The sequence below is a fragment of the Pongo pygmaeus genome, chromosome 6 (assembly GCF_028885625.2).
Source record: "Pongo pygmaeus isolate AG05252 chromosome 6, NHGRI_mPonPyg2-v2.0_pri, whole genome shotgun sequence".
NCBI lineage: Eukaryota > Metazoa > Chordata > Mammalia > Primates > Hominidae > Pongo > Pongo pygmaeus.
The window spans coordinates 31510075-31532908 of record NC_072379.2 but is presented as its reverse complement, the minus strand read 5'-3'; the positions used below and the strand labels follow the sequence as shown (position 1 = coordinate 31532908).

Genomic DNA, 22834 nt, shown 5'->3' with positions numbered 1-22834 from the left:
CCTGCTGCTCAGAGCAGCCGCGCACATGCTTGTGCTGTGCGTGCCTCCTGTAAGATCGCCTGGTACACCGGTTCCTACAGTGCGCCTCACACGCTGTCTCGGAGGGAGGCAGCCTGTGCGGGTGCCTGGACCTCGGAGCCAGACCCTCTGGGTTCCTGCCCGGCCCCGTCCCTCAGCAGCCAGACGGCTGCGGAGCACATTCTCCAATCCCTCCGTGTCTCTGTTTCCTCATCTTCAAAAATGTGGATGGCATAGCTGCTAAAAAATGGTGACATACTTCCTAGGAGGTGCAGAAAATTACGTGACTGTAGGAACAGGCCTCAGCAGCTCCTTCCACTTCCTTGGTATGATTGTTTTTTAAACCAAGGCTGGGATTGTATAGATGCAGATTAGTTAATGTGATACCATTAATAGCTAACCTAGTGCCTGCTGCAGGGTGAGCCTCCGCTGAGCCACCGGGAAGCGGCTCCTGCAGCCTCCCTCACCTGTGCTGGCCCTCCTCTGGCAGTCACTGCCTGGGGTGTGCTGAAGGCCCAGCTCTGACTTTCCCTCTGTGCTCTCCTCGCCCCGCCCCCTGCTCTCTCTCAGCTCTTTGATCTGTTGTCCGAGCTGCCACAGCAGCCTGGACAGCCCTGTTGGTGTTTCCAGCCCTGTCCTCTCCTGAGTTCCATCCACCTGTACATGGCTTTCTCATGAGTGTTTTCACAGATGATTCTGCTGTCATCTCCAACCTGATAAACAAAGCACCACGATTCAGCCCTCATGACCCCAGGCTTCCTCCCTCAGTTCCTTGCTTCTGCGCATCCACTGAAGAAGCCTGTTCCACTGTTTCCCTGCACTGGGTCTCCTGTCTGCAGGAAGCCTTCAGCCCTCACTTCCACACTCCTCTAAGATGTGTGCCTGTCCCCTCCTGGGGAAGCTCATTTTCCTAGCAGCCTCCAGGATCTTCACGGGTGAATCCCTCCTTTCCCATGTTGGTACTCTGTACACACAACATGCCCATTCCCCACCTGGCGCACTGGGCATTGCTTCATGAAACAAAGGTCGATTTTTTTCTCTATTAAAGTCACAGATGCTCATTGCACCATTGTGAGAATGAATGAAGATAGTGCTTATAAATCAGCCAGCAAGGTACCCAGCCTCGCTGTGTGTCAGGGTCTCCCTGGGCATGAGGTGGTTAGAGTGTGTGACATGTCTGTTCCCAAGCCTGTCAGCTCCCAGATCAAAGCCAGTGGATCTCATTCATCCTCGCAGCGCCCACAGCACTTGCACAGGGTTTTGTACATATAAGTCATTCTGTCAATGTTCATGTTTAATGTCATCAATGGAACACTCCCCCTTTGTAAAGGCTTGAATGGGTTCATCCCTGACTTTTCCACATCTTCTTAGTTCTTCTTTGGAAACAGCTGTACAGTTTCACCATCCTGTGCATCCCTGGAGTCTACCTGTCTCTGTCACACATTCAGATTCTTCTTGCTTCGTGTCACTCTCATATCCTTTTCTCTAATGAAAAGCTCCGCCTGGGCATGCAAGGTGGAGCCCTGGATGCCAGCCCCTCACCTGGCATCCGGGGCTGTAGCACTGGGGACCTGCCTCCCTGCCCTGCCTACCCCCTACATCATGCAACCATTCTAGTCCAGCCAATCAGCCCCTCGGGACCCGCAGCTTACCACATGCATATCATTTATGCTCTGACCACTGACTAAACCATTCTCTTCCTTCCTCCCCATATTTCTAAATTTCTAATCATTGCTCAAAGCCCATTTCGGAGAAAACCCTAGCTCCTCCATGGTGCTATCATTAACAATTTTATCTGGCCGCCCTCCAGGAAGTTCACTGGGCTAATCGCGGGACTCTTGTTTGCACCATGGCATCTCTTTAGCAGAACATAAATGTGAAGAGCACATGCATCCTTCATGGGAATTTAAAGGAGCTGGAAAGGGTGCTCACTGCAGTTCCATTCTCCCGCAGAAATCCTGCATGGCGCCGTGCGGTTCAGCAACAACCCTGCCCTGTGCAACGTGGAGAGCATCCAGTGGTGGGACATAGTCAGCAGCGACTTTCTCAGCAACATGTCGATGGACTTCCAGAACCACCTGGGCAGCTGTAAGTGTCGCATACACACTATCTCTGCCTCCTGCTCCTATGAGGGAGAGCTCTATAGCACTGGGGTGAGGGAGGGAAGCCATGTTTAGTAAGTCATGTTAATCAGAAACAAAAAGTAGTAAGCAAAATATCTGACCGCTAGAAGAGCATGTATTTACCACAGACATAGAGATCTTTTTTTGTGGCGGGTGGCAGCCCAGCTGGTTGGCAGTGCAGGCCACCGGAGGCAGATCCCCTGCTGGGACAGCAGAGCACTTGTGTCCTGAGAAGAGCTGCTGTTCATGGGGTGGGCAGCACCAGGGCCTCTCCCAGCCTGCCCTGCTGACACTGGCCAGACTCCTGCATGCTTCTGAGTCTCCAGAGTCTCCCCGGCCCTCCTGAAGCACCAGGGCTGAATCCACCCCCGGCTGAGGGCATGAACACTGCCACATGGAGTCACACACACAGCTGGGCACTGCCATGGAGAGGAAGTCTGTCCATGTTTCCTTGAATACTGGTGGCCTGGTCCCTGCCCTGTTCACCAGTGAGGCAGCCTGTGGGGAAGCCTGGCAGGGAACTAGGCGCAGGTCAGCGTGGCGCCCTGGCTGAGGCCAGCGCTGATGGGGGACTCTGAGACGCAAGCTCACACTCACCCAGCTCCCCTGGTCTGTGCCGGTTCCTGATCGCCCGGACTTTCTGTTCTTTAGAGTAAGAAGTGATCACCATTTCCTGCTTCTTTATTTCTCCACAACTGTGCAGTGGATACCTGTTTGTTTTCTGCCCTCAAAAAAATAAAAAATAGAGCTGACGTGAATCTTCAAAATCATCAACTAGAGGGCTTTGGATTTTTGTGTATTTGTTTTATTTTTATTTTATGGATAGATTGTGATGAAATGCCCATAATACAAGATTTTCCATCTTAACCATTGTAAGTTATAATGTCTGTGGCATTATACATCCACATTGGTGTGTGGCCATCCCCACTGTCCACACACAGAAAGAACTCTTTTATCTTGCAAAGCTGAAACTCTACCCATTAGACAGTAACTCTCTGCTCTCCCCTCCTTCCCAGCCTCTGGCCCTGGCAGGCAACAGTCCACTTGATGTCTCTATGAATTTGACTACTCTGGGGCTCTCATACAGGTGGAATCATGTAGTAACTGTCCTTTTGTGTCTGGCTTATTTCACCTAGCCAAATGTCCCGAAGGTTTATCCATGCTGTAGCACGTGTTAAGAATGTCCTTCCTCTTCATGGCTGAATAATATTCCATTGTATGTTAACACTACATTTTGTTTGTCCATTCACCCGTCTACAGACACTGGGGTTGCTTCCATCTTTTGACTGTTTGAATAATGCTGCTGTGAACATGGGTATTGAGGCTCTTTGTTTTATAGATATATTATTCCACCAGATACCCATCCTGACACCTACTATGTTTGCAAGAAACCAAAAGCTTTATTTTACATTGCAAAATTTCGTATTATGAGATCAAGGTTAGCATTTCCTCAGCTGTCTGGTGGACAATGGGGAGGTTAAATTGTGCACATTTTTTTTTAATGAACCTGGAATGGTTATGGGGCCAGTGTTTGCCATGGATCAGGTCAGGCAGCCCACAATGGCAGGTCTCCATGTTCTGTACAACAACTGTGGGAAAGACCCACAAAGAAAGTGCTGGAAAGGGGAATGACGGGTAGGTTCATGCAGTAAAAAGATTCAAATACTACAGGGCATTGAACTATAGGCCAATATAGCATTGCTTTAAGAATAAACAAAAATAAGACAATAAGAATAAGCCTAGCAAAATCAAAAGTCTATAAAGAACTGACATTTCAAGCCAATAAGGGAATAATTCCTTATTCAATAAATTGTCTGGAATGACTTAACTATTAGAGGTGAAAATATCAAAGTGAGAGAACTATAAAGGGTTTTTAAAAAGGAATTAGGTATGTTGGCTTAGTCGCATTGGAGAGTGCAAATTCACCATCAACCTGATACCTGAAATTTCCTCCTTACCATCTAGAGGCAAGTTGGGAATGCTGCCAGGCTCGTGTGGTAAAGGAAGCCCCTCTCTTGACTGGTGCTTTACGGCTACACATTCCTGCTCAGAACGGATCTCATTTAGTCTTCACCAAAAAAAATCTCATGAGATGATTTAAGTGTTTTATGGACAAGATGTCTAAGACTCAGAAAAATTTCACAGTGTGCCCAGCTTTTATGTTTATGTTGAAGTTGGGCATTAGAAGTTAGAATGAATGGGTTTACTTGAGAGAAAATTAAAATAAATCCATCACCCACTTCGTGTAATGTAAATTCCAAATACATATTAAATACACATAATAAAATATTTAATATATATGTAAGTGCCAGAAGGAAACATAAAGATGAATATTTTGTAATATCAAGTTGAAGAAGAGCCAAAATCTGACATCATAAAAGAAAACTTTCATGTAAAATATGTTAATGGCTACCAGGAAGATATTGTGCAATGTCTGATTGCCATGAAGAGGGTTAATATCCTTGCTCTATCACTCCCTGAAGTCATCTTTAAAAGACTAAGAAAAAGATGAATCTCTTAATAAAAACCTGGCCGAGAACATGAGCAGCCTCTCTCTCTCACTCTTCCTCTCTTTCTGTCACACACACACGCACACACACACACACATACACATACAAATATGGCTAGGAGATAAAGTAAAATGTTATTTCTAGTGTAATAAGAAGGTCAAAATATAATAAGAAAGCATCACATCTTCCTTTGCAAAGTATTTGGGTTCCTTTCGCTTTCAAACACCTGGGTCAGCTGGGGTGTGGAGAAACAGAAATTCTCATGTTCTGCTTGTGGGCATATATGTTAATAAAACCAAGCTTGGCAATATGCCTGCAATATGTATCTAAAGCTTCAAAGTATGTATAGCTTTGACCAATGAATATCACATTTAGGAATAAGAGAAAAAGAAATAATAATGAAAGTGAAAATCATAAGAGATGTAGAAACATATTCTTATACAAGAATTCCTTGCAGCCTTATTTATAATAAATTTTGTGAACAAATTATATATCTAAAAATAAGAGATTGGTTGAATACATTATGCAGCAGCCATGCTATTGATGCATATTTATAGGCATGGAAAGCATAGAAGCATATTTAAAGGCATGGAAAAATTGCCATGTTTTATCTGGGTTTTTAAGGTTATAACACAATGTATGGTGGGATTCCAATTCCTGTATATACATAGACTTATATGTCTATATTGATTAACTCTGGATGAGTCTCATGTCTTCTTTTTGCTTTCTTCTGTTATCCATATTTTATATGATGTGCCTGCATTTCTTTTTTATAATAGATGGTCAATACTAGAATCATAAACAGATCTTAAGTTTGTTTATTGGCAAATGTTTCCCATTAGAAAAAGATGCATTTTTCTTTTAAACATTTTTATTTTATACAACGATTACATGCTTATAATAGAAATTTGAAAATTATATGTGAGTACAGGGTAAAAAGTAGAAAGAATGGGATTGCACGCTACAGATCTAGCTGCTTTTAGCACACCTCCGTATGACCTTGCTTTCTCTAGACCTCTGTCGCAGTCTCTCTGCCTCCCTCCTCACAACATCCATCCCCCGCTGTCACTGTTGTGATGCCAGCCTCCCCGGCCTTCATGACTCTAAGGAGCACCAGCGCGGCATTAGTGCCCCTTGCCCTTGTGGTATCCTGGCTTCATAGTCACATGGGAGATCGATCGTCAGCTTTCCTGTTTGAAATCTAAATTCTTCCTGACTGCAGGGGACCTCGGGACCCATGAACACCTCTAGTTTACTATGTCTTCACAGTAAAAGATATCTGCATGACTGGACTTTTTAACAAATTTGGTGGTTAACCTGCTCTTTCTATATAGATATAGCACTTCAACCTTCAGACTTCTCAATACTGATAAAAAGAAAACACGACAGATGAGAGGAAAACCTTTGCAGCTGTAATTTGTAATTGGCCAATTATAAAAATTGACCAGATAGCTAAGGTTTTACACAGTCATTAAGGTGATCTGCACTGTTAACATTTCACCCTCTGTGCACCATTCTGTGCTTCTCTCTGGTTTGGAGTCTAGAAGGTTTTATTTACAGGCCATGACTTAACAATCCCAGAACGGCTGATACATGCAGCCACTCAAGACTGGACACAGCAAGGAAGTAGTGGGTCCATGCCAAAGACTCAGCCAGACGAGACACTCTAGCTGTGGCAGGAGATGCCAGGGAATTCTCCAAGCCTAAGCAGATTGTAAACAAGGAATCTCAAATTCATGAAAAATTCTCATTTATGTGGCCCGTGTCAGTAATTACTCTCTACCTCAGTTTCCACAGCTGACATGTAAATAAAAGCAGTTCATGGTTCATCTTCTTTTCCTATCAGGGTCTCTTAAGTGATTCTACAAACCAGCCAGCCAAACAATCAGAGAATAAGTTGAAAAGATTGTCTTCATTTATTGAACATGCTTAACTCAGGCCTGGGAAAGGGCGTCATCAGTTTCTCATCATTCCTTCCCTTTCACTGAGATATGCATCTATTACTTTTACATTTCAGGCCAAAAGTGTGATCCAAGCTGTCCCAATGGGAGCTGCTGGGGTGCAGGAGAGGAGAACTGCCAGAAACGTAAGTTGGTGAACAGCCTCAGACCATGTGTGACTGCCCCTCTCTTCCTTCACTTGCTTAGGTGATTGGATTTGTTTTCCCTTTGAAGACTCCAAAGAGTTATTTTATTACAGAGCCAGATGTGAACCAGTAGGTGAAGGACAGTCTTGCAAATCTCACCACATGCAGTTAATCCAGGGTGGGCTATTTTGGGCGCTTCAGCCTATCACAAATAAGTGAACATCAGCAGGGGCCAGGCACGGTGGCTCACGCCTATAATCCCAGCACTTTGGGAGGCCGAGGCAGTCGGATCACGAGGTCAGGAGATTGAGACCATCCTGGTTAACACAGTGAAACCCTGTCTCTACTAAAAATACAAAAAATTAGCCGGGCGTGGTGGCGGGCGCCTGTAGTCCCAGCTACTCAGGAGGCTGAGGCAGGAGAATGGCATGAACCTGGGAGGTGGAGCTTGCAGTGAGCTGAGATTGTGCCACTGCATTCCAGCCTGGGCAACAGAGCAAGACTCCATCTCAAAACAACAACAACAATAAGTGAACATCAGCAGGTACCCCAGCCCTGTCCTCTGAACACAGCACACTTTCCCGGAAATGGAAGACTTGTCCCTGTTGACAGCAGTCACCAGACTTCTTGTTTCCTCTCCCTCCCTGGCTTTCTTTGGTACCCACCTACACAGAAGCCTGAGCACGGCTTCTCATGGGGACTTTTCCATGTGGACCCTGCTGTACGATGGAGAGGGCCATTCTCCCGGGTACGGCTGTCTGGCTCAGCCTCTCAGTGGCCAAGGAACCTGGGGACATGAGCTCAAAAATGGACACTATGTCCTTAAGCTGAATTGTGGGGGGGCTCTTAGGCCCTTCTAAACACTACTTCCCAGCAGGTATTTTTGTTCTTTGCATGTGCTTCCTGCATTGCCCAAGATGTATCTAATTATTTAGCAGGTCTCAAAGTCTAGACTTGATCTGATGAGTTCTCTTAAGTGATTAAAAATAAATCAGGAGAAAAAAGAGGCAATCAGAAAAGGGCATGGTTTGACACAGCTTGAATGTGGTTTCGTTGGAAGCAAATGTGTCTTCACTTTTTTGTGAAAAAGTCTGCAAGTGCTCTGCGACGTCCCTGGGAAATGATCCTACCCTCACTCTTCAGCTCACGGGGGACCTTTGCTCTTTTTCAGTGACCAAAATCATCTGTGCCCAGCAGTGCTCTGGGCGCTGCCGCGGCAAGTCCCCCAGTGACTGCTGCCACAACCAGTGTGCCGCTGGCTGCACGGGCCCCCGGGAGAGCGACTGCCTGGTAAGATGCCCCTCCAGCAGCCTCCCTGGAGCAGGCTGGGGCTGCACCCTCCCCACCCACACCAGGACAGAAGACTTCCTGTGGGGGAGCTGTCAATTAGCATTTGTAGTAACACACAGGATATTGCCCTCTGCCTGGTGACAAAGTATCTTTAGTATCCTGCCTCCACCACTCACTGAGACCTTGGGAAAATAATGGGACCGCCATGCCTCCATTTCCTCACCTGACAATGATGCATAACAAAGTCTCTCCCAGTTGAATGCTTAAATGACGTGATGCCTGTGATGTCTGTCATTAGGACCTGGGCACAGAACAAACACCAAATACTACATGCAAGTATTTGTCATGAATGTGCCTTGTTGCCAGCAGCACACTCTCTTTATTGTTTGACTTCGGCTATACCTCTAGAGACTTGACACTGTGAGGTCCCTAAGAGACCCATGGAGAGCCACACAGGTCTCGCTGGCTGGGGCTGCGTTAGGGCCTCCTGACACAGATCCCTCGGCTCCTCCACCCCTCTCAGGCACCTCCTGAGCTGCGCCCTGCCCTCAAGGGGCCTGAAGTACTCACTCTCGCCCCATTACTGCAGAAAGTGCCAGCAGAAGCCTTTCTGCCCCAGCGGGCTCTGGGCAACACTGGAGGGTGCAGGTCAGAAGCATCTTGGAAGTCCTGGAGATGCCAAGACTGGTGGATGTGACTCCTGGAGTGGGAGCTGGTGTGACGAAGCCCTCCCTAAAACTAAATCCAGAGCACTCTGTGGTTTCAGAGAAGATTCCTAAATTCCAGAGGTTGGACCCAGACCCAAGAATTGTGACTTGGTTGGCCAAGCTGTTTCTAATGTGAGCCCCAGGGAGAAGACTGTGCGTGGGGTTGCTCCTAGGAAGATCCCCCGCTGTATTGGGTCTGACCCTTTACACGGCATTGTTCTAGCAAGGTTTTCTGCCATTCAGCAATACATTATAAAATATACCCTCAATTGTACTTTGTAAGGAAAGCCCAATGTCCTTTATAAGGGAAATTAAACATAATTTCATTCCATAGTCACCGCTATAATGTGTGAACTCCATCATCTATACGTTAGTAAAGAGACGTATTTTTATCATAATCCATAAATTATGATAGGTGGGACAGTGCACCTAAGAAAAAAATGGACTTTTTAGAAAAGGGTCTTTCTGACTCTGCAGAGGGCGCCAGCTGGGTTTTCCCACACTAGTTGAATACTAGGCTGTGAAGACAGTAACTTGGGCTTTCTGACGGGAGTCAAGGCAGTGCTGCGTTTCCTCCATGTGCGGCGCTGAGTGTACTTACCTCACTTGCCCAGCGTGTCCTTTCTCCTCCATAGGTCTGCCGCAAATTCCGAGACGAAGCCACGTGCAAGGACACCTGCCCCCCACTCATGCTCTACAACCCCACCACATACCAGATGGATGTGAACCCCGAGGGCAAATACAGCTTTGGTGCCACCTGCGTGAAGAAGTGTCCCCGTGAGTCCTCCTCTGTGGGCCCTCTGACTGGTCAGGCATTCTTGTCCTACTTTGTCTCCTGCTGAGCCCTGGAGTATCCCACCTTGGAGAGCCTTTGGGTGGATGTGTTTGCCTCGTTTGGGGGAGGCGACCCTGTGCCGTCCAGGCGCAGAGGCGAGAGGCTGGTTTGCTACCGAGGAGCGGGCAGGTGGTGGCTATCTCCACCCATGGGGGCTGCTCAGTGCACAGGGCAGATCTTGGTGGCCAGGCCACCTCACAGGAGAAACACCTGCTGCTCAGCCCTCACCACTCATCCAGCAGCCACAGCTGTGGATATTCAGTTGTCTGCTAGGCACGAAGCCGTGGGCATGTCACTGTTTAGTGCTTGTGCCAAGCAGATATTTAATAGACCGAAATCAGAGAGTCTATCAGAACACCTGCCTTCTTGAGTGGTTAAAATTCTAGTGAAAGTTATGCCTCTTAGGAGTATTGCAGAGGTTTTTTGTTTTTATTTTGTTTTGCTTTAATGGTTTGGGTTTGAGTTTTGCTTGTTTGTACTTACATTTGTACTGGTGGCTCCAGGGTTTAGGGAAATTGTGACATAAAATAATTCCTGACAGAGAAAGCAAAACTTTGTCTAATGAAAGAGTTTTAGAAGCCACTCTTGATCTCTAGAAGGAGAGATTAACTGAGAAAAAAAAATTGAAAGAACAATTATGAGGGGGAGATTTTACCCTGCCAGATTTGTGTACATGAAAAATTTTACACTCTGTATGGGGAAAAAAACACAAAATAATAAGACATTATAAGATAAATGACAAACGAAGCTAAAGAAAAATGTGCCACATATTTTTCTGTGATGACACAGATATAGTCTTTGAGATAGAGCTTAATAGAGCTTTAAAATCCATAGGAAAACACTTCGAGCCTGAGATACCAAGACCAGACAGTTCACAGAAGAATCACCAAGGTCCTATAAATATTTTTGAGGATCTTCTTGGGGAACTTAAAACAGGAACAGGCCAGGCACAGTGGCTCATTGGCTCATGCCTGTAATCCCAGCACTTTGGGAGACTGAGGGGGCTGGATTGCCTGAGGTCAGGAGTTTGAGACCAGCCTGGCCAACAGGGTGAAACCTCGTTTCTACTAAAAATACAAAAATTAGCCGGGCGTGGTGGCACACACCTGTAATCACAGCTGCTCAGGAGGCTGAGGCAGGAGAATTGCTTTAACCCAGGAGGCAGAGGTTGCAGTGAGCTGAGATCACACCACTGCACTCCAGCCTGGGTGACAGAGCAAGACTCCATCTCAAACAAACAAAAAAGGAAGACATAGAGCTCCTAAAAATAACACAGAAGTCTGCTATTAACACAAATGAATTACTTTAAAGGTGAGAGCAGGTGGAGGAGACGGCTGAGGTGCCTGCTGGGACGCAGAACAGCTGGCCCCTCAAGGGACCCAGTGTTTCCTGCCATGATGAAACACCTGTATTGTCCACATTGCGGCCTAGAATTTTATTAAACTCTTGAACAGGATTCCTTTTCTATTTGCAACCTTTCATTCTTTGTCCTTAAAGTAAATAAAGCCAAAGGAGGACGGAGCCTTTCCATCACCCCTCCAGAGGAGGACCCGGACCGTCTGTGTGAGGCCCGAGCACCTGGCGCCACCGTCATCACCTTCCTTTCATGCTCTCTTCCCCAGGTAATTATGTGGTGACAGATCACGGCTCGTGCGTCCGAGCCTGTGGGGCCGACAGCTATGAGATGGAGGAAGACGGCGTCCGCAAGTGTAAGAAGTGCGAAGGGCCTTGCCGCAAAGGTAGGAAGCCCGCCGGTGTGCGGACGAGGCTTGTTCTCAGCTGCTGAGGCTGGGCTCTCATGCCACCTCCAAATGAACACATCTTCCTCTTCTCATTAAAAAACAACTATACATATCGTTTCTTTAAAACAGAAGATAAAGCTGTAAAGCCAGGTTAGGCAATGGGAAGGCACTGAAGGTTGTGACGGGGTGGGGGGCTCTGATGAGAACAGTCACAGAGCCAGCCCCTCAGCAGCTGCCAGGTGCCCCAGCCCTGGGGAGAATCCAGGGGAGGCAGAGCTGGAAGCAGTCCAGCTCCACGCGGCCCATGAGAAATAATGAGGAGAACGCAAGGTCGGTGTGAGGTGACAGGGATGGCATCTCCTACACTGCTGTAGCCCTAAAGTGTGCTATAGGTCCTGGTGTCCCCCCTTCCCCCCTGCACTCTCCCCAGCCCCTTCAGTGTTTGTTGAGTGAATGAAGGATGATGTGGCAGTGGCGGTTCCCGTGACCGGAATTCCTTCCTGCTTCCCTCTGCCTGTGGATCCCTAGCTATTCTTAATCCAACAAATGTGAACGGAATACACGTCTCTCTTATCTCTGCAGTGTGTAACGGAATAGGTATTGGTGAATTTAAAGACACACTCTCCATAAATGCTACGAATATTAAACACTTCAAAAACTGCACCTCCATCAGTGGCGATCTCCACATCCTGCCGGTGGCATTTAGGGGGTGAGTCACAGGTTCAGTTACTTGTATAGAGAAAAACAAAATCTGCCTTTTTAACTGGTAGAGATTGGTGATCAATAATCACCCTGTTGTTTGTTTCAGTGACTCCTTCACACACACTCCACCTCTGGATCCACAGGAACTGGATATTCTGAAAACCGTAAAGGAAATCACAGGTTTGAGCTGAATTATCACATGAATATAAATGGGAAATCAGTGTTTTAGGGAGAGAACTTTTCGACATATTTCCTTCTCCCTTGGAATAAAAACGTTTCTTCTGAAATTTTACCATTAACGGCTGATGTTTTGATACTTTTCAAAAGTGCAGTTTCCCCTGCAGGTAAAAGGGGACACGTTAAGTCCAGGCTTGGGTCATTCACTGCGCGTGTGAACGCGCTTTCTCCCTCCTGCCGGGCCCCAGCCAGCTGCCTTGGTGGCCCATAACCCTTGCGGGTACAGGGAGGGGACAGGGGTAGGTGACGGGCAGCCTGGGCCTCAGGCTTTTGAAACTGGACGCCAGAGCCCTGTGGGGCCACGGGCGAGCCTCGGGTCTATGACTGCCGCCTGAGCTCCACTTCCTTCCTCTCTCAAATGGGAAGATTAGACCAAAATAACAAGACTGTTTTAAGGTTGGAATCAAATAAGGAAAATCTGTAAAGCTCCTTGTATGTGATACCAGATCCACAATTGGCAGATAATCGCAGCAGGAGCCTCTTCGGGGTAATCAGATACGGGGCGCAGCAGGGGTCGCAGGGCCACAGCCAGCGGGGCGGCGGGAGACATGCGGAATCGCTGGGGGAGGCGGGAGGCAGCTGTGAACTCTGGCTCGGCCTGCGTCCGCCCATGCGCATGTACACTCAGAGAAGATGATAATGAAAAAGAAAGCAAATCCAATTTTCCCACTCACTGTTCATATAATACAGAGTCCCTGAGAGTCTAGAGTAATGTCTCATACAAAAAAGAAACTCCTACGTGGTGTGTGTCTGAGTCTTTCTTCTGCCTTACAGGGTTTTTGCTGATTCAGGCTTGGCCTGAAAACAGGACGGACCTCCATGCTTTTGAGAACCTAGAAATCATACGCGGCAGGACCAAGCAACAGTAAGTTGACCACAGCCAAAGCCTGGTGGATTACATTTGCCTTTTTAGTTGGAAATTAGGCTTAACAGGAGAGTTGCTAAGATAGGACACAGAGCTCCTGCATCTCTCGCCGGCGTTCCCGAATGCTATCTCACATGAGCAGGCACAAGGATCAAGACTGAACGACCATTGGCACAGGCTGTCCGCTAAACCACAGACTTCTCAGCACTCGCCAGTGCTTCTGCTTCTGTGTCCACTCCAGATCCCACATTGCACTTAGTTGTCCAATCTTTTCAATCCATTTCTAACCTATATTAGCTCCTGTGTCTTTCCTTGTCTTTCATGGCCTTGACACTTATAAAACGTGTGGGTCAGGTACTTTGCAGACTGTCTAACCATTTCTGTTCAGCTGATGTATTCTCAGGATGCAGTTGAGGTTATGCACATCTTATCACGGGGACCAGAGAGACTTTTTAGCACCACTCTTCAAGAATTTCCGCTTTTTCAGTTTTGACAGTGGAACAGACATGCAGGTGCTCACAGACAAGCATTTTTAATATGGTAATGGTAATCATCAGTTTAGTGGTGTGGAGGAGGAGGTGGGAATCTCTCAGTGAAACCTGCCTTGGAAGCAGCCTGGTTATGAGAACTGCTGCCTCTACTTGACTCCTAAAGCACTAGATAACACTGTGCAACACTAAAGAGAATAAGAGTGCATGAAATATGCATTGCCTCCCATAAACTCCCTTGGCTCTGAATCTCTGATACTAATTATGTGGCTACCGTTGCTTCCCAGAAAGGCCTTTTTGCTCTAAATTCTCTGGAATACTTTCTTTGACCAAGATTCTTATAAAAATAAGAGACTTAGAGCAATTTTCTTGGATGGCTGGTATGAGCCAGTTGGCTTAGTTGTAGGGATTTAAACAAGATAAGGGTTACTTACTTTTCACATTTAATGAGAAGTCTGGTGATTCCAGCTCCTACTGAGACAGGGTGGCCACAGGTTCCAGGGCGTGACTCACTGAGGCCCCAGACCTGCCCTGCAAGGAAAACCTGGCTCTGCCCTGGTGTCCTGGCCTCCCTGGGCATATGTGGGGGAGAATTCCTAGTGGTATTGGTTACAGGCTCCTATGCAAGACCACTCATCTGTGTAGGAGAAAGGAAAAAGATGGGGGAAAGAAGAGCAGCAAGGAGAGGAGAAGCCTCTGGATGATACTCTAACCCCCTGCCATCCAACACCTGAACATCAGTCTCTTCATCCAGTGCTCTCAGCTGGCCCAGCCCCCAGCCTGGGGTCAGATGAGAGCTTCCTGCAAATGCAGATCTCTTTCCTGTGGCTCCTTCTCAATTACAGACAGCTCCTCCACAAGGTGCACTCTGGCCTTTTGCTCCCTCCCCAAACCAGCCCAGCCCCCCCAGCCTGCATCATCATGGTCCTGCAGGGGCTAGAGGTTCTCACACCCATCGTGGTCTGACAGAGGCTGGTGGTTCTCACACCCATCGTGGTCCGGTGGGGCTAATGGTTCTCACACCCGTCGTGGTCCAGCAAGGGCTTAGTAGTTCTTACACCCATCATGGTCCTGCAGGGGCTAGAGTTTCTCACACCCATCATGGTCCTGCAGGGGCTAGAGTTTCTCACACCCATCGTGGTCCTGCAGGGGCTAGTGGTTCTCACACCCATCGTAGTCCGGCTGGGGCTAGTGGTTCTCTTGTCCACTGCGTGCCTTCCTGCTCCTCCAGGTGGCTGAGGACATCCCCCCTTCAGTCTGAATGACTTCCATCCAGTCATCTGATATACACATTGGACCACCCAATAGCATCCTAGCGTCATGTTGGATGGTGAAGAAAATGCCACAGTTCCTGCTCTCAGGACCTCACAACTTTGGGCATAGCTTTTTGGAGGAAGGCCCCACTTCCCAGGCATCCCTCCCAGACCTGTACAGAGGCCCCTGCTCTTTGCTTCCATGTTGCCCACACTCACTGTGCTCTTCACACCGGCTCAAAATGATCTGCTTACGGGGTTGTGTCACCACCAGATCAAGGGTCCTTGAGAGGAGGAAACATATTTAACCTGCACAGAATTTGGGACAGAGAACCTCAAGTGTTTGTTCAATAAATATATGAATGGATAGAGGAACAGGCTGGGTGGTGGATAGATGGACGAACCCACACCTTTGAAGTGTATTTGGCTGTTTGAGAGGTTAGAATATGTTCTCAATTTCCAGGCAAAATGAAAATGGAGAAAATATAATGACATTAAGGTATTTTATTCATCCTCCCCATCTGCCACTGGGTTAAAGATACTAAATAAACAAGGAACTAGCTTTTGCCTGGAGGAACTTAAAAAACACCGGCAGTTTTCAAAAGTTGCAGTGTGTGCCTCCCACAGCATGACTTACCATCATTGGAAAGCAGTTTTTAGTCAATCAAAGGTGGTCTGGAAAAACAAAGTTTTCAGGGATACATTGTTTTTATGATTTTTCACCACATGATTTTTCTTCTCTCCAATGTAGTGGGCAGTTTTCTCTTGCAGTCGTCAGCCTGAACATAACATCCTTGGGATTACGCTCCCTCAAGGAGATAAGCGATGGAGATGTGATAATTTCAGGAAACAAAAATTTGTGCTATGCAAATACAATAAACTGGAAAAAACTGTTTGGGACCTCCGGTCAGAAAACCAAAATTATAAGCAACAGAGGTGAAAACAGCTGCAGTAAGTCACCACTTTCTGTTTTGTTTATGGAGTTGGTTCTAATGGGTCCTTTATTTTTATTTAGAATATTGAAGGGCTATTCCCATTTAAATTACTTTTTTCAGTTCCTTAAGAAGCAAATTAAAATCTTAAGATTCCTAATTGTGAAACTACCATGTGAATTCCATTAAAACTTTTTCCAGATCATTATTATTCAATAGGATGAATTTACCCTGAGGTTTAGGCTACCAATTATTTGTAATTTAAGTAGCTACATTTAGTATTAGTTATATTACCTTTTAGCTGTAGGTCACTCTCTGCTCATTTCAGCCTATAAAGATTACAGCTACACACACACACACACACACACACACACACAGAGGAATGGAATGAGCACTTTACATCAACACTTCCTGTTCTGACTCTAGAGCCTCAGCTTTTGAAGCTGGTGAGAGCCTGGCCTGTACTGGGCCTTGGCCACAGGCAGCGTCAGCTTTGAGTCAATTGCTGGTCTGGCCTCCCTAGCTTTGAGGCCCCTGTCAATCCCCGTAATCTGTTTAGGCTTTGGCTTCCTCATCCATTAAGTGGAGATATGAATGATTCCCATGCCGTAGTGCTTTGAGAGAATTCAGTGAAATTCTGTGTGTAAAACCCTTCCATGGTGCCTAGCACACAGTACACAGCCAATGGCCCAATGGCTCCTATCAGCTGTGGGATTTGTCATCAGAACACCACCAGCTCTGCTCCAGGCTGCCCTGGGCACGATCAAAACACACCCTGTGCCCAGCAGCACCTGCCCCTCTGCACGCCTGGCTCCTTCAGCAGGGGCAGTGGCCGTGGGAGCACAGGAAACACGGAGTCCCATCTGGCTTAATTGATGCCATTGCCAAAGGGGAGGACTCACGGCACCCCCTCTCGGGTGCCAGCGTGCCTGGCTCCCACCAGGAGGAAGACCTGTCCTCCACTGTCAGGCACATTTCAGTCTTCCCAGCAGCCAGCACAACTGCTTTGTCCTTCCAGTCACGGTCGGCCTCTGGGAAGCCCAGTCTGTGTCCTTCTCCTTCAGGGATACCCAGCATGTCTGTGCCACCCAAGGTCACAGAGCACAGGGCCCCTCCCGGGAAGGTGCCGTCTCCTCCGGCCCCTCGGTCCCTGCTCCGTCACTGACTGCTGTGACCCACTCTGTCTCCGCAGAGGCCACAGGCCAGGTCTGCCATGCCTTGTGCTCCCCCGAGGGCTGCTGGGGCCCGGAGCCCAGGGACTGCGTCTCCTGCCGGAATGTCAGCCGAGGCAGAGAATGCGTGGACAAGTGCAACATTCTGGAGGGGTAGGAGGTTATTTCTTTAATCCCCTTGCTTTGATCAAAAATAAGGCTCCAGGTTGTTGTTATAGCTTTACAGGCATTCTGTGTGATTTTCTCTTCGTTTTATTCTTTGCCCTTGGCTTTTGGAGGTTTTGGGGTTTTCTGTGGGAAGACGGGAAGTTGTTTGATTGCTTTATTTTTGGTAAATTTAAGCACAATAGGAAATAAGCAAGTATTATTGCCTAATATAATCCAATAATTTATAGAATCTCTTTTCCTGGAAGTATCTTAAATTTTTCTAAGCTACAAAAATTTCCTAAGACAACTCAGACAGTAATCAATGGTTCATCTAGCCAACACCGTGGCCATTTGGGCTTTTCTTTGTAGTGCCCGATTCCTGGTGTGTGAAAATAAATTAACACAAATTATATTGCCAAGTTAATATCTGTTTTATGTGCCCCCAGCATGCATTGAACATCAAACAGTACCAGGAACTTTAAATATACCCACCGACAAAGAAATAATTCATAATGTTGCTTGTTGAATTTAGTTGCAATCAATAAAAAGTGCAGTTTGTGAATGCTCTGAGGCTCTTGATATTGACCTAAGGCTTTGAACGACAAATGAGGACAAAACATAAATAGGAAAGTAAGACTGAAGGATAGAGGCCAAGGCCATGTTTTAGAAGATTTAAAGAAAAAGGGAAATTTGGTGAGCACCATAGGAACTACAGATGGCTGTAGAAAATCTTCCTGTTTTACTCTCTGGGCATGGACCACAGCTTGGATCCAGAAATATTTAGGAGCAGGATAAGAGGACCAAGTTTAATTCTATAGGAATCCTTTAGCTGATAGGCTCAGAACAAATCACATAATTGATAGTGCTGCTTCAACTTCAAGTAAGGAATATTGATGCAATCCTTACGGCTACAAATGGACAGTGGTCTCATGTTTTCAGTTTTCAAGTGTTTCTTAAGAGGCAAGGTGATGAAAATACCCACGTGGGGAGCCCCATGTCCTTCCATTAGTGTAAAGAAACCTGGTGTCCAGCAGCACCTGCTCCCTCTGCAAGCCCAGCCCCCTTCAGCAAGGGCAGTGACCCAGAGAAGAAGCACAGAAGACACAACCCAGTATCATATTTTGTTTAATTGGTGCAATTGACCAAAGGGGAGGATGAAAGGCACACACTTTTTTGTTGTTTTTTGAGACAGAGTCTCATGCCATCACCCAGTGCAATGGTGATCTCAACTCACTGCAACCTCTGCCCCCTGAGTTCAGGTGATTCTCCTGCCTCAGCCTCCCAAGTAGCTGGAATTACAGGTGTGCACCACCACGTCCAGCTAATTTTTTGTAGTTTTAGTAGAGACGGGGTTTCACCATGTTGGCCAGGCTGGTCTCGAACTCCTGACCTCAAGTGATCTGCCCACCTCGGCCTCCCAAAGTGTTGGGATTATAGGCATAAGCCACTGCGCCTGGCCAAGGCACACACTTTTGAGAATAAACACTCCTTGTTCGCTGCTGGAGGGTAGAACTATGCTTGACTACCAGGCAGAGTCCAGTCTTACTGACAAACAGCCGTACATCTGTTCTGTCTTTTCAATCAAACATCATCTTCTTGCTTAACATTGATGTGTACATCTTGAGGGATGTCAAAATATTGTAAGCTAAGTTTTTCATAACTGCGTTCCACACTCACCATTTTTAGTAATAACCATTGAGCAAGTTCATTCTCCCTCCTTCCTTTTTCTATCACTTAATCTAAAATTATCATTTTTCCAGCTTAATTTTGATAACCATGAATCTGGTATTAGAGGCAGGGAAGATCTCCTCAGGACTATCTTTTCTTTTATCATTTGGCTTGCTTACCCAATATGCAAAAACTATGCTGTAGAAAAAGCAGAAAAGGTATCTTGATTATGAATGAAGCTCCTGTGTTTACTCAGAGAGAAGATGACCCAGGATTCAGTCAACAAAATCAGCTGATTATATTACTATATAGTCCTGGAGTCCCAACTCCTTGATCATTACCTCAAGTTATTTGGAATTTTGGAGAGGTGATTTGTGTTCCTGCAACAATGTCTCAGGGGCGGGCTGACGGGTTTCCTCTTCCTCCTCTCAGCGAGCCAAGGGAGTTTGTGGAGAACTCTGAGTGCATACAGTGCCACCCAGAATGCCTGCCCCAGGCCATGAACATCACCTGCACGGGACGGGTAAGAGCCCCTTGCTGCTATCCACGTCCATTTCATGGGAAGGGCCTTCACAGAAGCTGAACAGTGACAATGGCCCAGGGTATCCCGTGTGGGCCGGACGGCCATCAGAGCCACTTCCCAGAGGAGACGGCAGGCTCTGACAGCGCTGTCCAGCCAGGGTGTCGGTGACATTAGCACACACATTAGCCTGCGATGAACATTCACTCTTTCTGCTGACACCTCCAACCTTATCTAAGCTTATCAAATCCTCACATTCGATGACGGCTGTTTTCACCTGGTTTCCCCCATCCCTGACCTAGTCAGCATTGCTTTATCGCTTTCATCAAACATCCTCAAATTCTTAACATTAGTTTCTATTAAATGTTCAATTAAAAATTAATTGAAGAATTTTTAAAGAAATTCCTAGCAAAACTTTTTAAACTGCACAGCTTTGTATCTGTATGTTCAATAACGTATAGATACAATATTCTTTACAATAATCTTGTAAAGAATATGAGTGAGAATTCGGGCCCCTCTCACACCAAATGTCCTGATGTTGTTAATTCTCAATGTTATTATATAGGGAGCTCTGTTTTTATGTGCGCTTCAACAGCCAGTTCTAAATCTACTAACTGAAAACATTTTTTAGACATTCTCTCAATTGGCCAGAAGATTACAGGACTGTGTTTTGAGGGATAGGCTGCCAGCGTGGCTGGTTACAAAGTAAAGGCTTGGCTTATAGGTTTACATGGTGTTGGGTTAAATTTCCGTCATTAAAATAATTGGTGATATTGACATAGTCATCTAATTGTGCTGGCTCTGGGCACACACAGCCTTTGAGTGGACAAAACCGACATTAGAGAACTTAGCCAAGGGGAAGGCCTTTCCGTGCTGGTTTTATTTCTGCTACTTCTGAAGTGTGGGGCCCACAACCTGAGCAGTGCTTTTATTTGAGTCCCAATGCTTTCATTTGAATTTTGCAAGGTTATTCCAAGTTTTGCAAACAGAAGGTAGCTTATGACTCAGTCCTTGATATGCCAACCATTGCATGGAGACTTGCCACCTTCCTGTCACTAGAGAAACACCCATATGTGTTTTCTTAAATTTGCCTCCCTCTGAGTTTCCCTTTAACTTCAAATATAATATGCAAGCAAGACTATCCGACCATAAATACACATTTGGGCCAATCAAGATGGTTTTGCCAAGGAAAGATGCCCACAATGGTTAAGCAGAATGCAATAATGTAGAGAATATCGTTTCTTTCATGCTGGTGTATAATATATGCATTCAAAAACAGGGAGAACTTCTAAGCAACTGACAGTGACTATATCAAGCAGGTGCAATCACAGAAGAACTGGTTTTCTCCTTTAAGAATTTTTCTATCATTTGGCTTTCCCCACTCATACACACTAAATATTTTAAGTAAAAAGCTACTTCCATTTTGAAAGAGAAAAGAAAGAGACATGCATGAACATTTTTCTCCACCTCGGTGCAGGGACCAGACAACTGTATCCAGTGTGCCCACTACATTGACGGCCCCCACTGCGTCAAGACCTGCCCGGCAGGAGTCATGGGAGAAAACAACACCCTGGTCTGGAAGTACGCAGACGCCGGCCACGTGTGCCACCTGTGCCATCCAAACTGCACCTACGGGTGAGTGGAAAGTGAAGGAGAACAGAACATTTCCTCTCTTGCAAATTCAGCGATCGAAAATGTCTCCCAAGTTTTCAGGCAACAAATTGCCAAGGTTTGTATTTGAGTCAGTTACTTAAGGTGTTTTGGCCCCCACAGCCATGGCAGTAGCAACGTGCTTGTGGGAAGGCCTCAGTGCAGTAGGAATGACTCTGCTGTGCACCATGTCTCCGGCCGGGCCTGTGTTTTGCAATGCTGCACATCACAACAGGAGGGTAGGGGGACAAAAAGAGCACAGGTCCTGGCAGCTGCCACCTCGGCCTGTCTCCAGGGGCTTTTGCGTATCTCTCCAGATTTCTAAGGTTAGCATGGGGATTAACTCTTTTGCAGTGAATAAAAGGTAACATTGCCTGGAATGTTGCTTAAAGACACTTTTTTAAAGCTAGTTGATTGTTAAGCTGTTACTACTTGAATTAAAATTACTTTGGGCCAGACGCAGTGGCTCACGCCTGTATTCCCAGCACTTTGGGAGGCCAAGGCAGGCAGATCACTTGAGGTCAGGAGCTCAAGACCAGCCTGGCCAACATGGTGAAACCCCATCTCTACTAAAAATACACCTGTAGTCCTAGCTACTCAGGAGGCTGAGGCAGGAGAATCACTTGAATCCAGGAGGCAGAGGTTGCAGTGAGCCAAGATCTCGCCACTGCACTCCAGCCTGAGCACCAAGAGCGAAACTCTGTCGCAAAAAACAAAAACAAAAAAAAAACTACTTTGACTGGAATTAGCAGAAGCACTCTGATTGTGTGTATCTTATTTACTGGAATAATAAAGCTGTCAATCAAACTGGATCCCACTCAACAATCAGAAAGAGAAGTTGAGCTGTCATATAGTAGTTCACACTTAAACTTCTGTTTCTCAAAATCCTCAGCCTTGTTTGGAACTGTTACTCATTCTTTCTCTGAATCCATATGTATGAGTTGTGTGGCCTTCGGCAAGGGTCTTACCTTCTCTGTGCCTCACTTTCTTTTCTGTAAATTGGGATAATAATGCTGCATAGCTCACAGGATTTTTATGACCGTGAGATAAGATATGTCATATACTTAAAATGGTGCCTGGAAAATGGTGAATACTGAGTCAATGATAGCGTCGTTGATGGTGGTGATGGTGATGAGGAGGTGGGAGTCACAATGGTGGTGGTGATGGTGGTGATGGTGGTGAGGAGGTGGGAGTCACAATGGTGGTGATGATGGTGGAGATGGTGGTGAGGAGGTGGGAGTCACAATGGTGGTGGTGATGGTGGTGATGGTGATGAGGAGGTGGGAGTCACAATGGTGGTGTTGATGGTGGTGATGGTGGTGAGGAGGTGGGAGTCACAATGGTGTCAGTGTTGATGGTGGTGATGGTGATGAGGATGCGGGAGTCACAATGGTGGTGTTGATGGTGGTGATGGTGATGAGGACGTGGGAGTCACAATGGTGGTGGCGATGGTGGTGGTGGTGAGGAGGTGTGAGTCACAATGGTGGTGGTGTTGATGGTGGTGATGGTGGTGAGGAGGTGTGAGTCACAATGGTGGTGGTGTTGATGGTGGTGATGGTGGTGAGGAGGTGGGAGTCACAATGGTGGTGGTGTTGATGGTGGTGATGGTGGTGAGGAGGTGGGAGTCACAGTGGTGTCGGTGTTGATGGTGGTGATGGTGGTGAGGAGGTGGGAGTCACAATGGTGGTGGTGATGGTGGTGATGGTGGTGAGGAGGTGGGAGTCACAATGGTGGTGGTGTTGATGGTGGTGATGGTGGTGAGGATGTGGGAGTCACAATGGTGGTGGTGTTGATGGTGGTGATGGTGATGAGGAGGTGGGAGTCACAATGGTGTCGGTGTTGATGGTGGTGATGGTGATGAGGAGGTGGGAGTCACAATGGTGTCAGTG

At 46.7% G+C, this 22834-nt stretch overlaps 1 protein-coding gene across 4 annotated transcripts in view; it reads left to right on the top strand.

Annotated features, from left to right (window-relative positions):
• EGFR (epidermal growth factor receptor) overlaps positions 1-22834 on the top strand; it is a 196734-nt gene that overhangs the window by 127875 nt on the left and 46025 nt on the right. For all 4 annotated transcript variants that reach the window (XM_054494705.2, XM_063667305.1, XM_063667306.1 and 1 more), the window contains exons 4-15: positions 1972-2106; positions 6669-6737; positions 7909-8027; positions 9370-9511; positions 11192-11308; positions 11894-12020; positions 12120-12193; positions 13025-13115; positions 15608-15807; positions 16981-17113; positions 19208-19298; positions 20773-20930. In XM_054494705.2, the coding sequence (XP_054350680.1) occupies positions 1972-2106; positions 6669-6737; positions 7909-8027; positions 9370-9511; positions 11192-11308; positions 11894-12020; positions 12120-12193; positions 13025-13115; positions 15608-15807; positions 16981-17113; positions 19208-19298; positions 20773-20930 (1456 nt within the window). The remainder of the gene's footprint in view (positions 1-1971; positions 2107-6668; positions 6738-7908; positions 8028-9369; positions 9512-11191; positions 11309-11893; positions 12021-12119; positions 12194-13024; positions 13116-15607; positions 15808-16980; positions 17114-19207; positions 19299-20772; positions 20931-22834) is intronic.